The sequence below is a fragment of the Cygnus atratus genome, chromosome Z (assembly GCF_013377495.2).
Source record: "Cygnus atratus isolate AKBS03 ecotype Queensland, Australia chromosome Z, CAtr_DNAZoo_HiC_assembly, whole genome shotgun sequence".
NCBI classification, from domain to species: domain Eukaryota; kingdom Metazoa; phylum Chordata; class Aves; order Anseriformes; family Anatidae; genus Cygnus; species Cygnus atratus.
The window spans coordinates 23,328,503-23,342,117 of NC_066396.1; the positions used below are offsets into that span (position 1 = coordinate 23,328,503).

A 13,615-nucleotide genomic window follows, 5' to 3' on the forward strand; every position below is an offset into this window, starting at 1 on the left:
CGCATACTTATTTATCTGGTTAAAGGTATCTGTTCTGAAATTACCTTGACTTACTAACAAGTGGAGGAGAAACTGCATAAATATACCTACCACTGCTGCTGGTAAGGAGAAGTTGTTTTCATGATGTAGGCAAATAGCTTATGTCTACATGTATATCATCACATTGTTGTGTTCATCAGTGTCAGAGACTAGCATATAAGAGATTCAGCATGTCAAATGAAAAGAGTAAGGCTAAAACAGCATGTAATACTTAGTTACACATTTCAGATTTCTAGGCTGTTTAGCAGTCTCCAAAGACCTTGAGCTAAGTAAGAGAGTTTGGGTGTTTAATGGTTTTGTGGTAAATCCACAGAAGTAGGCTGCAGATGTTGTAAATAGTTTCATGAAAAATAAAAAAACTGAGATTGTTTCTTATAAGACTAAAAATACCATAGACATTTCACTTCAGAAACACTGCAAGTCTTCCTGGTAGCTACAGTGGTTTGGATGTTTCCAAAATGAAGCACGATACGTGATCTCTCAAGCTAATTTCTCTTCCAGATTGGGATGTTGAGTTCCCAAGTCGTGGGTAGCCTAAGGAGCTAGGGCAGGAGTCTGGTGACCTAGCAGGCAGACAAAAGCCCCAGGAAGTTATGGCAGGGCAAGAAATAAGCAAGGAAGCTAACAAGCTCAGCCGTCTCCCTGGCTTCTACTGAAATTTTTGATAGAACTTACTTGCTCTATCAAAAGTCTGTTTAGTTGTGCCAGTGTTTCATCACTGTGTATTGTGTTCATGTGGCAAGGCTTTGGTAGCAGGGGGCCTGCAGGGGTGGCTGCTGTGAGCAGAGCCCAGGAGCTGCCCATGTCAGAGCCAAGCAGATTTAAGGAAGTGAAAAAACAAACAACAACAACATAAAAACCACCATGCAGCAGTTGTGAGAGGGAGGAGTGAGAAAATGTGAGAGAAACAGAAAATGTGAGAGGGCAGGAGGTGCTTCAGGCATGCAGCAGCAGTTCCCCTGCAGCCTGTGGAGAGGCCCCTGGTGTAGCAGGCTGTCCCCCTGCAGCCCATGGGTCCCACACGGAGCAGATCTCCACGCTGCAGCCCGTGGAGGAGCCCCCGGTGGAGCAGGTGGATGTGGCCTGGAGGAGGCTGCGGCCCATGGAGAGCCCCCGCAGGAGCAGGCCCCGGGCCGGAGCTGCGGCCCGTGGAGAGGAGCCCACGCAGGAGCAGGGGGTCTGGGGGGAGCTGCTGCCCACATGTGGGGGACCCGTGCTGGAGCACTTTGCTCCTGGGGGATGGATGGACCCCGTGGTACGGAGCCATGTGGGAGCAGTTCTTGAAGAGCTGCTGCCTGTGGGCAGCCCCCGCAGGCTCATTTTGGGAAGGACGGCATCCCGTGGGAGGGACCCCACATGAAACAGGGGCATCAGCATGGGAAAGGAGCAGCAGAGATGAAGTGTTATGGACTGACCCCCATTCCCTATTGCTCTGCACTGTGTTAATTGGTAAGAGGTCGAAGAATGGAGATTTAAGTTGAGTCTGGGAAGAGAGAGGGGGGCAGGTGTTTGTAGTTTGCTTTTATTTCTCACTGCCCCTCTCAGTTATAAGTTGGCAATAAATTAAAGTAATCTTTCTCAAGCCAAGTGTTTTGCCCATGTTGGTAATTGGTGTGTGATCTCCGGGTCCTCTGAACCCATGAGTGCTTTTCATTGTATTTCTCCCCATCCTGCTGAGAAGTGAGAGAGTGGCTCAGTGGACATTGGACAGCTAGTCAAGGTTAATCCAGCACATTGACTGGAAAACGTCTTAGTGGCTCTTACTGTATTAAGTATTGCTCCTGTTGTGGTCTGTTGTTGGGAAGAACATCTTGAAGAATACAGAGGCTGTGTGAAAGAAGTTTTGATACGAATTCATAGAGAAAGGTAGTGAAAGGCTTTTTTAATTAAAAACAAAAAAGGAAAATACCCTTTTATTAATCATCCTTTTTCTGTTCAATGCTTCCCTATTTGTATCTTCTCTTAAGGTAGTGAAATAAATTTATTTCCAAGCGAGTTAGAGGACAGGCAGGGATTATGGTAAATACTTTTTTCTCACTGTTGGGGGCTTGCCTGTTACACATGGGATAAACTACAGTAGTAATGTAGTTGATTCACAAAATACGATGTTTCTTGTCTAGTTTTGGATCAGTTGGATGAATGAAGCTGAAACGATGTTTTCTGCAAGTTAGAATTTTGTCTTCATTCTAAAGTCAGTGATATGTTTAGTTGCATTTTCCATAAAATACAGTGCATATATATTGAATTAAAACATTTCAAAGTTTCATTTAGAAGTGAAAACAAAAAAGCAATATATTTATGTAGTTTCTTTAGTAGATTTTTAATATGCAATGTACACACTTACTACATTTATGTAGAAAGTACACATAGTTCAGTAGTAGATTTTTGTGTGCAAGCAGCTGCAGGGAGATGAAGTCTTCTTACGTGAGATCTTGTCACTGAATGATACACTGAATGAATACTGAATGAATTGTTGGTTATAGGTCATTTCACTGAATACTGTGGGAAGTTTTGGGGGCAAAAAACTTCCTATTAATAAAATAGTGCTCTGAAAGAATGGTATGACGTTTCATGGCTTACAGCATATTACATTGTATAGGAATTGTAATCGAATAATAGGTTACTAATAGAGTAATGAGGTATTGTTTTTAATAAGGGAGATGACAAATATTTGCAATAGAAACAAAAAAGGAGATTGTTATATTAGGTTCTAAGGCTTCAATTTCTGCAAGGAGAATGATGATGATTCTTTTTTCTTCTAGGAATTTGATCCCGAAGAGTTTTACTATCTTTTGGAAGCAGCTGAGGGCCATGCTAAAGAAGGGCAAGGCATTAAAACAGACATCCCTCGATACATTATTAGTCAGCTGGGCTTAAATAAAGATCCTCTGGAAGGTAAGTGCACCTCTTTGTCCAGCTACAGACTCCCAGATACTTCTTTCTCAAGGTATTTATTTGTTGTGATACTGAAGATGTTAGCAGAACAAGCATTCACTAATCCATTAGGTTTTCTCACAAGCTCAAAGGCATAAAAAGGCACCTGAGATTTTCTGGTATGAATATCATTCGCAAATACATTGTTTCAGTTATATTCATCTTCTTCAAGTCTTGCAGTGTAACTTCCTTATTTTAACTCTAATTGAAATTTACAGGTATAATTTGATAGCCACTATTATCCAGCCGTAGGTAATAACTGACACTGGACTAAACTGTTACTTGCCTTTCAGTATCCCCAGCTTTCCGCATCTTACACTCCCTGAAAAGTATGTCTTCCATTCCTATTAAAACTGTGAAAATTTACTTTCCTGATTAACTTAATTGTCCATGAGGACTTCTCTTGGGGGGAAACTGGGTTCCTGTGGAGGTACTGTCATTGCAAAACATTTTTTGTTGTTTGATTCTTGTTTTAAGGACAGTGTTGGGTAAACTAAAATTACTTGTCTCCTAACCAGACCATCCTCTCTTCCATTCTGAGACCAAGCTCTATCACTGGTGAAAAGTGGAAATTGATTTTTTGCATTCTGTGCTAGTCTTGCAGTTAGAAAGTCCAGCAGAAGTGCCATCATGGAAAATTGGTCTAGCTAGTGCCATTTTTCCTGTCTTCTGTGTTATGACCCAGGACAAGGAAGATCTCTAGGGGAGGACTTGATAACACAAAACAATAGTGATAACGTGACAGGCTTTTTTTTAACCAATTCTTACGATGCAAGATCGTATTTCATTAAATCTAAGGAGTAGGATATTACATGTTAAAAGAAAATGTTTTTTTGTTCAGCTTAAGCAGTTTGTGAAGTTCAGCAGTGCCATGTGTTGTCAGGAATTTGGTTAGATCCGATTCAATTTATATTATCTTGAAATATGTAAAAGAAGTTGAGCCTATTATTAGTCTTCTTCCTATCTTCATAGAAAAAAAAATCATCCAAATATTATTTTTAATCTTAGATGTAGATTAAAGCAGTGTCGATGCATTTTGCAGGGATTCAGACTTCAGGAAGGATGCAGGGCAGATCAGGAAAAAAACCACAAATTTAATGAAATGTGATCTTGTATCTGTCAAGTAGTACTGGGACAGACAAAGAAGTAGCTTAACTCTCTGCAAGATACATAGGTGTCTGCTGGATTTGGTGAGATGCTGGTTTGGCCTAAAATGACAAATCATAAATTCTTCACCGATGAAGTCTGCAAGATAGAATTTAGTGGGTTGAGAGCTTAGTATTATTGACCCTGATTCTGTTACGTTAGCTTGCTTTTTGAATCTTTCTGTCGACTTGGCCAGAAGTGTTCCTCAGCAAGAGTAAGAAATCTGACACTAAGTTAGTTTTATGATGTCTTCAAACGTTTTTAAACAGCTTATTTGGGACAGAAGGCTGGAGACAAGGTTACATACAAGTAAGGGATACTATTTTCTCAAACTGAGTATTTATTTTATGCGAGTGTAGTTTATCTAGAACACATCTTATAATTGCATTTCATAAATTGAATATTGACGAATAATGAATATTCATAAATTGAATATTGATGAATATTACTTAAAATTTGAAACATTCCAGGATAATTGATTTTTTTTTCCTGTGGGAAAAAATGGACTATGTGGTTTGTCAGTAAATACTGAGAGGTATATGATGTATGGGTTACTGATCATTCAATTGAAGACTTGGCTAATTAAATTACTTTGTATATCATTTTAAATGTTAATATGTATGTAGATCTGTAATCAAATAATTCGGACAATGTGATTCCTTTTACTGCTTTCCTGTTTCCCCACAAAAAGTGACATTTATAAGCAGTATAAGTCACCGTGCATTGACTTCCTAAATGATCTGAGTTTGTTTTTAAATTAGTACCTCTGTATAAAAGGACATCCCATAAGCAAAAATAAAAAGAATGGCGCTATGAGTTTATGCCCTTGAGTTAATCGTGTACAGAGAGAATTGTTTGGAAGCACTGTATTCATTAGTATAAAAATATTGCAGGAAGATCATTTGCCTGAGGGAGCTTTTAAATGTCTTGTATCCAAAAATGGAAAATACTTTTAAAATATTTAAAAAGCAGAATATATATATATAGCAGTATATATATATATATATATATATATATGTATATATATATATACTTGAAGGATGTCTGACTGATAAACGGAGTTACTGATATATATAAATATATATATATATATATATATTTATATATATCAGTAACTCCGCTTATCCTGACACACAGAATTGTATTTCCAGATAAGCTGTTCAATTATGCCTGCAGTGTTTGTAAATGTTCGTGGAAGGGATTTCACTCCTCTGCAGAGAAAAACAGTATAATGCTTCAGCCCCTTCTCTACTTCCCTCCTTTGTTTGCTGCCATTGCTGTAGTATCCTTTCTTTGAGTGAAATGATGCATGCATTACTTGGAGATAATGCCAGATAAATTTATATACTGTAGTGAAAGCAATACCACAACAGATCCATCACTTATCAGAGACTGGTGGTTGCATTTCTGAAGAGTTCCCCAGGGAGAAATTTTTCCCCCTGGTTTTTAAATTACCATCTTTACCTTTTTGAATCATGAGTCTTCAGAAATGGTTTAAATCAATGAAAGAAAAAGGGCAGATGTTTAATGGTATTTAGATGAGTTTTAAAAATCTCTTCAGGCATTGCAAAATGGTTCCATGGCTCTGTGTTTTGAAAGCTGACTCTTGGTTCCATTCCATTACTACCTACTGTTTGCAAATAATATGTATTTCTCAGATAATGGATATTTTGCAAAAGTTCTGTTTAAAAATGGCTCATTTTAATTTGCTATTTCTGAAAATAATTGCAGTTGAGAAGGCTGTCAAAGTATATTTTTCTAGCATGCTTGGTTCTCACCTATACTATACAGGTTTCATCAAACTTCTATTATAAAACCCTCATGTTCATGAAACTGAGTTTTGACAGGAAAATCCTCTCTAACTTGGAATTTGGCCTGTATTGTTTTAGCTTAGGCTCTATTTTTAAAATGTTTATTCTCATTGGAGATTTTTTTATTGTTCATTGACATATTTAGAGGGGTTTTTTGTATCTGTCTAGCTTCTGATAGATTCTAAAGATCTGTCATTTTTTGTTGTTGTTGTTTTTTAAGTTGTATTTCAATTACTTTTCATTCTTACACTTTAAAAAAGTTTGTTTTTTTTTTTTTTAGTATAGTGATTATGTGTGAAAGTTACTCCTTAAATCTGTTCCACAAGAAAATTATCTATATGGTTAATTTGCTGTTAATGATTAAACTAAGTGTTGTTCAGATTGTTACCTAGAATTTCACTTGTAATAGTCACTTATTATGTAGAAAAATCCAGTTTAGATATTCTATGTGAATATTCAGTTATTCTTCATATTCGTAAGTTAACAGTACTGACAATAAAATTGTATCTCTCAAGTTTGAGGTTGTTTTCTCTGTCATATAACTCTGATAAAATGGGCATCTTTGGCTCTGAAGAGTATATAATTAACTATGTATATGATTAAAGTAATACTAAGCTTCCCAGGGTCTTTTAGCTACCAGCTGTCCTGTTTAGCTTTTATTACCTAGAGGATTTCTTAGTTCTTGTGCCACTGGAGTACAGAATAGACTTAGGAACTCTGCACCATAGACTAATACTGGCATGAACAACTTGGTAAACTTGGTAAAGCTGAAAAATGTAAGCATTTCCCAGAGAACTAGTCTATGTTAGTGACTCCATAGATGATAAGCTTATAGGAAGAAAAAGGCTTTTAACTGTTTCTGTTAGGCATATCAATCAGTATTTCTGTGTATAGGATGCAGACCATTTGGAATCTGTATCTGTCTGAACTAGAAGCTTTTTGCTCCAACTGGGAAGCTTTCAGCAGCACATTAAGGGTAGGGCACACTATTAACGCCTACCTAGTTCGCTACGATTCTCATGAGTTTTAGCACATTATTGCTGTCTTTCTCTTAATGCTCAAATCACACACAGACCACAGAATTCCAACATTTCAGCAGTCACAACACTATTGCTTTTCATTGGTACTTGGCTGTTTGAAGATTACATGGACATTGAATAGCAAGTCTTCCTTTTCCATGTGGTATTTATTTATCCTCTAAATGCTTAGAAAGATCCTAAGAGTTATTTGGCAAGAACTACAGATAGGACAGCGTGTTTACTAATGATTCCAGAAAAATGTAATTTCTCAGATTTTAGTTCTTGTACTTCATTTATACTTACTGTATTCTAATCTTTGCTTCTAGAAATAGCTCAGCTAGCTAACTGTGACAGTGGGACAGCAGAAACTCTGGAAATGGATGAATCAATAAGTGTAAGTTTTTCTGTTACAATGCTACTTCTGCTGAATTGGAGCAAGGAAAAAGAAATGTGTTGTTACCCCTCACTGTCTTGTATCTTAGTCCTAGTATGTGTAAATCGAGTGAATGGAGCAGATGCTAATCCTTAGACTGTTGCAGAGGTGAGCACCATGGTGCTCAGCAAACAGAGGGATCATGAAAAATATCAGAACAAAACATTCTACCTGTATTCCTAGATGTTGCATTATCTGGCTTCAGTGAAGCTGCAGTAACCACCACGTGAAGGCTGTTTTACTACAGTTTCTACCACTGCTTCTTTCATTTCTGTTTATTGTAATTATTTTCTTTTCAACAGGATTTTAATACCCTTTCCTTAGAAATAAAGTGTTTTAAAGCAGTTTTAAGACAGTCTGTTTGCAGAGGCAGCTAATGATCAAAGATTCTGAACAGGTACAGTCAAGCCATGAGGAGGAAATGAGCATGTTAGCAAATAACCTGTTTCAGAAAGTTAGTTTGCAGTCTGGAAGATGCTGCTTTATTCTTTTGAATAGGTGTTTGAAAATATTTCACTACAATAATGGATATCTTACAGTAATATTTTGTCAGATGCTTGTTCAAAAGAAAAAATGAGTTGGTAGAGGTGATTGGGCTGGCTATTGCAGTGGGTTTAAATTCTGTCAATTTAAATTCTTTTAAAAAGATGTTATGTGTACTTTGGATGACAGCCAACAGACTAAATGCAGTTCTTGCAATTAACAGTTGATTTGCAGTGCAAAGGGATAGAAAAAGCCAATGCAATTTGGGGGGTAGCGGGGAGAATGGAATGTCACATAGGTAGTTCAGTAATACTTTACTGGCATTTTTAAGTATTAGTAGAGTTTAAAATAGAGACATGGGTTATCTGTTAAGCTAGTTTTGATATGCTATGGGAAGGACATCATCCTGTCCTAAACGTCCTATTATCTTGAGAAGATTTCCGATTTTCTGGCCAAATACCATCTGTAAAGGCTCCCATAGTTGTAATGTGAGGGGCGTTTCTCACTCTGCTGCTTTCATTCTTCTGCATTTAAAATACTGTATTAGACCTGAGCACTGTTTAGAGGAAGGATATTGACAAATTGGAGATAAAAAAAAAAATAGAAAGAATAACTAAAATGCTGAAGGGAAGTTCTGAATTACAGGGTGAATATAAAGATACAGACTGGCTTAGCAATAGCTACTGAAACTGTAATTCTGAAAGTATTTGTACTGTGCAAATGCAAATTCCAAAGTTGAAGAAATAAAAGATAGTGCAGTGTAATAAAGGAATATATAACTGGGGAGGAGGTGTGATGGAATGATATCAGGAAAGAAGAGTGTGGGGTGAATATCTAGAAACATTTTCTCAAATGCGGTTGTGGAATAAATGTAAGATAAAATGACACATGAAAAGTGTCAGGAAGCATATCTTAAAAGTAAAGTACAGAATCATTCAATATCATAAATATGTAATTAGGGAGAATCCTGTACTGGCAGGCACATAGCCTAAATAATGTAATATATAAATTCTTTCTGCTCTTGCGTAATTCATTCTATTAACATATTCACTAATCTTGTACTGAAATGTTTCTTTAGCAACCATTTCATTGAAAATGTTCCAACCAGATCTACTTTCAACTTTAACTGTTACTGAGCTACCTAGATAGGGATCACAGAACTCTTTGGAGATTTGGGAAGCATCATGATAAGGATCTTGTGGGTTTGGAATAAGGAACTAGGGAGTCTGCACATACACACGCACCTCACATCCTGCATTTCTAATTTACACTTATATCTTCAAGATTCATTAAAATTACAGCTAGAAAGAAGGTTGTACAATATTCAAGACAACTCCATTTTGAAAATATTCTGGCATATAAGTAGGTGAAAGTGACCCCTATCATGGTAGAAGTATTGCATTTTTATCCTCCATATTTTTCTTTGTGCCTCTTTCCACAGTCTGTACTAAATTGTATCACAGTCCTAACGTTAGTTAGAAATGTACAAAATATTTGCATTAGCAAGAGCTCATCTGCTTCCGTTACTACCAGGCTGTACCGGTACAGAATCAGACTTACTCAAATAGGAGGGCAGTGGCCAGAGAGTGCCTGGTGGGATTCACAGAAGTGTGTAACTCCAGATAAGAATTGCTCATTACTCCTTTATCAGAAGTCATTATGCATATCTGCTGTAACCCTGGTATGTAGGCGAGGGGACAGACAGCTCCAATATAGCAGATACCTTTTTAGTAAAAAGGCAGCTTTGCCTCAAGAACTCCTCAGGTCCCTCATTTTAGCAGCTGTGTTGTCAACTGGTCAGAGCTTTCAGAGACAGTTCATCTGAATGTGACAGACTCATGATAGTTGATGCTTTGGTTTGTTTTTTATTTTTCCCTAATTTTTTTTGGGGAAAAAAAGTAAAATAAAATACTGTGCTAACTGTGTTCTTCTCTTTTACTTTGAAGACCTCTAATACCTCACTGCAGCTCCGGAGGAAACCTCGGGAAAGTGATTTTGAAACAATTAAACTGATCAGTAATGGAGCTTATGGGTGAGTAATCTTTGAGTGTAACAACCCTTTTGCATTTCGTTTTTGCCTAACTTCCCATTATTTCTGCAGGGATAGTTATGGGAGGGAGTTGTTTGCACTGCGGTTTTCTTAATTCTGCTTTCCTCCTTAGTTGCGAATACTTGCAGTTCATAAGAAAAACTTTTTGGTAGCCTCCTAAGCAATGATGAATTGCTGTATACTGTAGTACATTAACATATTAAATATTATACCACAAAGATTTTTCAGAAATAGGTTTCATATAATGCCAAAGATTAAATCTGAATAAGTTAAAAGATAGACTTAAAGCCACCTTTTTAACACTGGAAACAGCTAATGTTTATGCAGATCTGAAACAGAATGAAACTGCATCTTTAAGGGAGGCAGGTTGTTAAAAAGTGCTTATTTGACCTAAAAATACTGGTAAAGTAGAAACAAATTTCCATAAATAGCACTAAACTGCTTTATTCCTTCTCTGTGGACTCTCACCTATCCTCAGATTTTACCAAGACAACTTTCAAGGAATTACTGTTTCTTGGTTGAATTTTCTGAGTGCTTGGAAAGTACATAATTTACTTCTCAGTGGTATGTGAGTCGTTTGCAGATAATCCTGGAAGACCAAGTGAGAATTACATTAGCACAAGCCTTAAGTGAACACGAATTATTCTGTGGAATTACACTGCAGGGATTATGCCTGCCAGTAGACAGAATTCCTGTCTTTAGTCTTATTTGTGATCAGGTGCTGCCTATAAGACCTTTGTTTGGCTCCTTCTCAACACTAAAATATGTCAGAATAGGAACTGTTGTTGATCTAACCTGAGAGCTGTATTGGTTCAAAATAGTTTTCTGTCTGGAGTTCAGAAGCCCATCACCAAACGAGGTCATGTCACAGAACAGCAGTGAAGGAAAGGGCTGTGCTGTTCTCAGTGCAAATCACATTAGACTGTCTCTACTCTGTGCTGCCTGTACTTGAGGTGGGAAACAGCAGCTATCTGATAGGAGTCTTTAAAAAGACCCTGTACATAGAAGAGAAAGCACCCGTGATATACCCACTGGAATTATGCATGCTTTTTTAATGGTCTGAGGATTATGGGTACAGTAATGCCTTTCCCTGGTCATATTTAGGTAAAGGCAACCCTGAATTCTGGTGGGACGGGCGGTGTTTATTGCTTCTCATCATGACCACGTATGTGGAGGGTATTACTTGTGTCCAGACCTGCTTACATAGTTCAGCAAAAAGCCTGAAGGAGATAGCATAATTTGCATTAAAGTTATGTAAACATCCAAATACAGCTTTTCAATGTTCAACCTCTTAACAGTTCATTTTCTCAGAATTTCTCCCTAGGCAAACTCATTACTGTATGCTGGTTTCTCCAAATTACCCTAAGACTTCAAAAGCCTTTCTTCTGGCACTTAGCAGTAGCTGCTGCTCCACTCCCTGGCTGCATCCCTTCTTCCTTCCCTTGGCAGATGCTTAGCTCCCTCCCTCCCTCTTTCATCTCCTACCCAATTTCCTCTTTGTCTTACTGGAGGAAGAGAAGAAGAACCATGTGGGGTAGGTCCATGTCAGAGAAAAGGGTGTCTGAGTCACTGGACCTGCCCAGCTTCTTATAGTTTTAGGTTGGTGTGCAATGGAGAAAAGAGGGAGTGGTGGCAGACAGGCATGCTGCAACCAGCAGTGTGAGGCTGGCCACCAGAAGTCAGAGGTGCAGTAGTCCTGGGGCTCTTGCTCCATACATTTTAAAGCCAGAAGAAGTCCTGATGAACCATTAAGAAATACAGACTGGAGAGAGCTATCTGTTTGAAACAAGAGACAAGTAAGGATGAAAAGCCCAGGCTTTCTATGCCACATACGATGTAGGCATGTAAGATATTTTTTCTTGTGCTTGTGGCAGGGAAAATAAATACTTGCTGGGTGAAACAGCTTTCTAATACGCATAACAGGTAAAATTGTCATAGATGTCGTAAAAATTTGTTGAGACCCCCATAAATTTGTGAGGAAAGGGAGAGCTGATTGAGGTTGAACAGCTTGGAGTGTATCTGGATTCTGTATGAATCATTGTAGCCTTTGTTGACTGTTGAAACAGAGATATGCTGGTGGTAATAATCAGCTTTAGTGGAGTGCTATTGTTTCCATGCTTAAGCAAACAACAACAAAGTGCGTTTTGTTGGTTGGGATTTTTGGTTTAAATGGTTACTTCTTACAAGAAAAATCAACAAGAAAGAAAAAGATACAGCCAAATACTAACTAATTTAGAGGAAAAGGAATAAATTCAGTGAACTGTATGGAAATAGACTTTTTAAAGTATTTGCTCATCACTTTCAAAAGTGATGTTAGCACCTTGTCTTTAACGTTGCTCAAAGTTTTGCAAAGTTTTTGAGGCTTGAACTCAAATTCTCTAGGATATCACTTTTTTAAGAATTTGTTTGCTTGAATTTCTCTGCTAAGTCAGATAAAAGGGACAGTATTATTAACAGACTTCTGATGAGTATCATGTGTTCTTTTTCTTGACGATTGGTGATTGTTTTTTTCAAAACTTACAGCAAAGTTTAGAGGGGAGCACATCACTGTTACCTGTATATTTTTTAAGCCATCTACAAAATGAAGTGTAATTAAGCAACAATATCTGTTCATCTGTGAATACAATGCAATAAACTGACCCATAGGTGTTTATTGCACTATTACAAGTATAAGCAGCTGAAATAAGTTACTGTTACTATGCTACAAGGGTTTTTTCCTACTTCTATGCTTTTCCAGGCCATTAACTTTTTGAAATAATGTGAATGTGTGAATTCTGCATGAGCTTCATTGATTTATTCTCAATCAGTGGGCATATTTTGTGCTCTGACGTATTAAATTTAGTATGCTATTATAATATTTATTTTGAGAATATAAGGGAGGTTTTCCTTCTGAAGCATTTCAAAATATATATATATATATACATTCTGGTGTTTTTGACTTTATTGTGGTGTTTTTGCCTTCATTAGTGAAATGGAAGGCTTTGCTTGACAGGGTGATTGTTGGTCTTGGCATGCTGTAGCAGAGATTTGTCAGATATGTTAAACTTGATGAGTTTAAATATAAGCTATTGGTTTTGTGAAGGTTTGAGTAAATATCTTAGGATTTCTCTGCTTTTAATTGTTTGGGTAAACTCATTTGTAGTGCAATTAAATGACTGTATAGTAGATGAGGTGTATCAGGCTGGGAATATACAAGAAGTTAAACAAGCTGTGAATCAGTAAACATGTAGGACACTGGCCAAGTCACTAATGGTTTCACAAGCTGTCTATCTGACTTGTTTTCAGCCAGTCAAAATTTTCCTTTTTATACTTCTCAAATATTAAACTTTTACTGCACTCAAAGCAACATTTTTTTTCCGTTTTTCAGCTTCTGGGAGGTAGCAAGTAGTCCCCCTCTTTAAGGTGGCATCAGCCTGCTCTCCTGAGCTAGCTCAACAAAATAAAGATTGTTTGATTTCAGGGAGGGGAGTGATGTTAGTTCGGTTGGTCTTTACTAATGTTTGTGTCTCCTTAAAGCAAATACGTGATACCGCATATGGCAGGAGTGTTTTCACTTCTACAGAAAGAGATGTGTGTAATGAATATGTACATGGCATACTGGCTAATTGTGTCACTAAGTAAGTTTCACAACTCATCAGCAATGTTGGCTTTAGCAGCTGCTGCCCCTAACCTGTGAATACTCATTATTGTCTCTTCTACT

General features: G+C 37.5%; 1 protein-coding gene across 7 annotated transcripts in view; it reads left to right on the plus strand.

Annotated features, from left to right (window-relative positions):
- Positions 1-13,615, plus strand: part of MAST4 (microtubule associated serine/threonine kinase family member 4) — a 196,303-nt gene that overhangs the window by 151,911 nt on the left and 30,777 nt on the right. For all 7 annotated transcript variants that reach the window (XM_050716231.1, XM_050716229.1, XM_050716230.1 and 4 more), the window contains 3 exons: positions 2,802-2,934; positions 7,276-7,343; positions 9,812-9,897. In XM_050716231.1, coding sequence (XP_050572188.1) covers positions 2,802-2,934; positions 7,276-7,343; positions 9,812-9,897 — 287 coding nt within the window. The remainder of the gene's footprint in view (positions 1-2,801; positions 2,935-7,275; positions 7,344-9,811; positions 9,898-13,615) is intronic.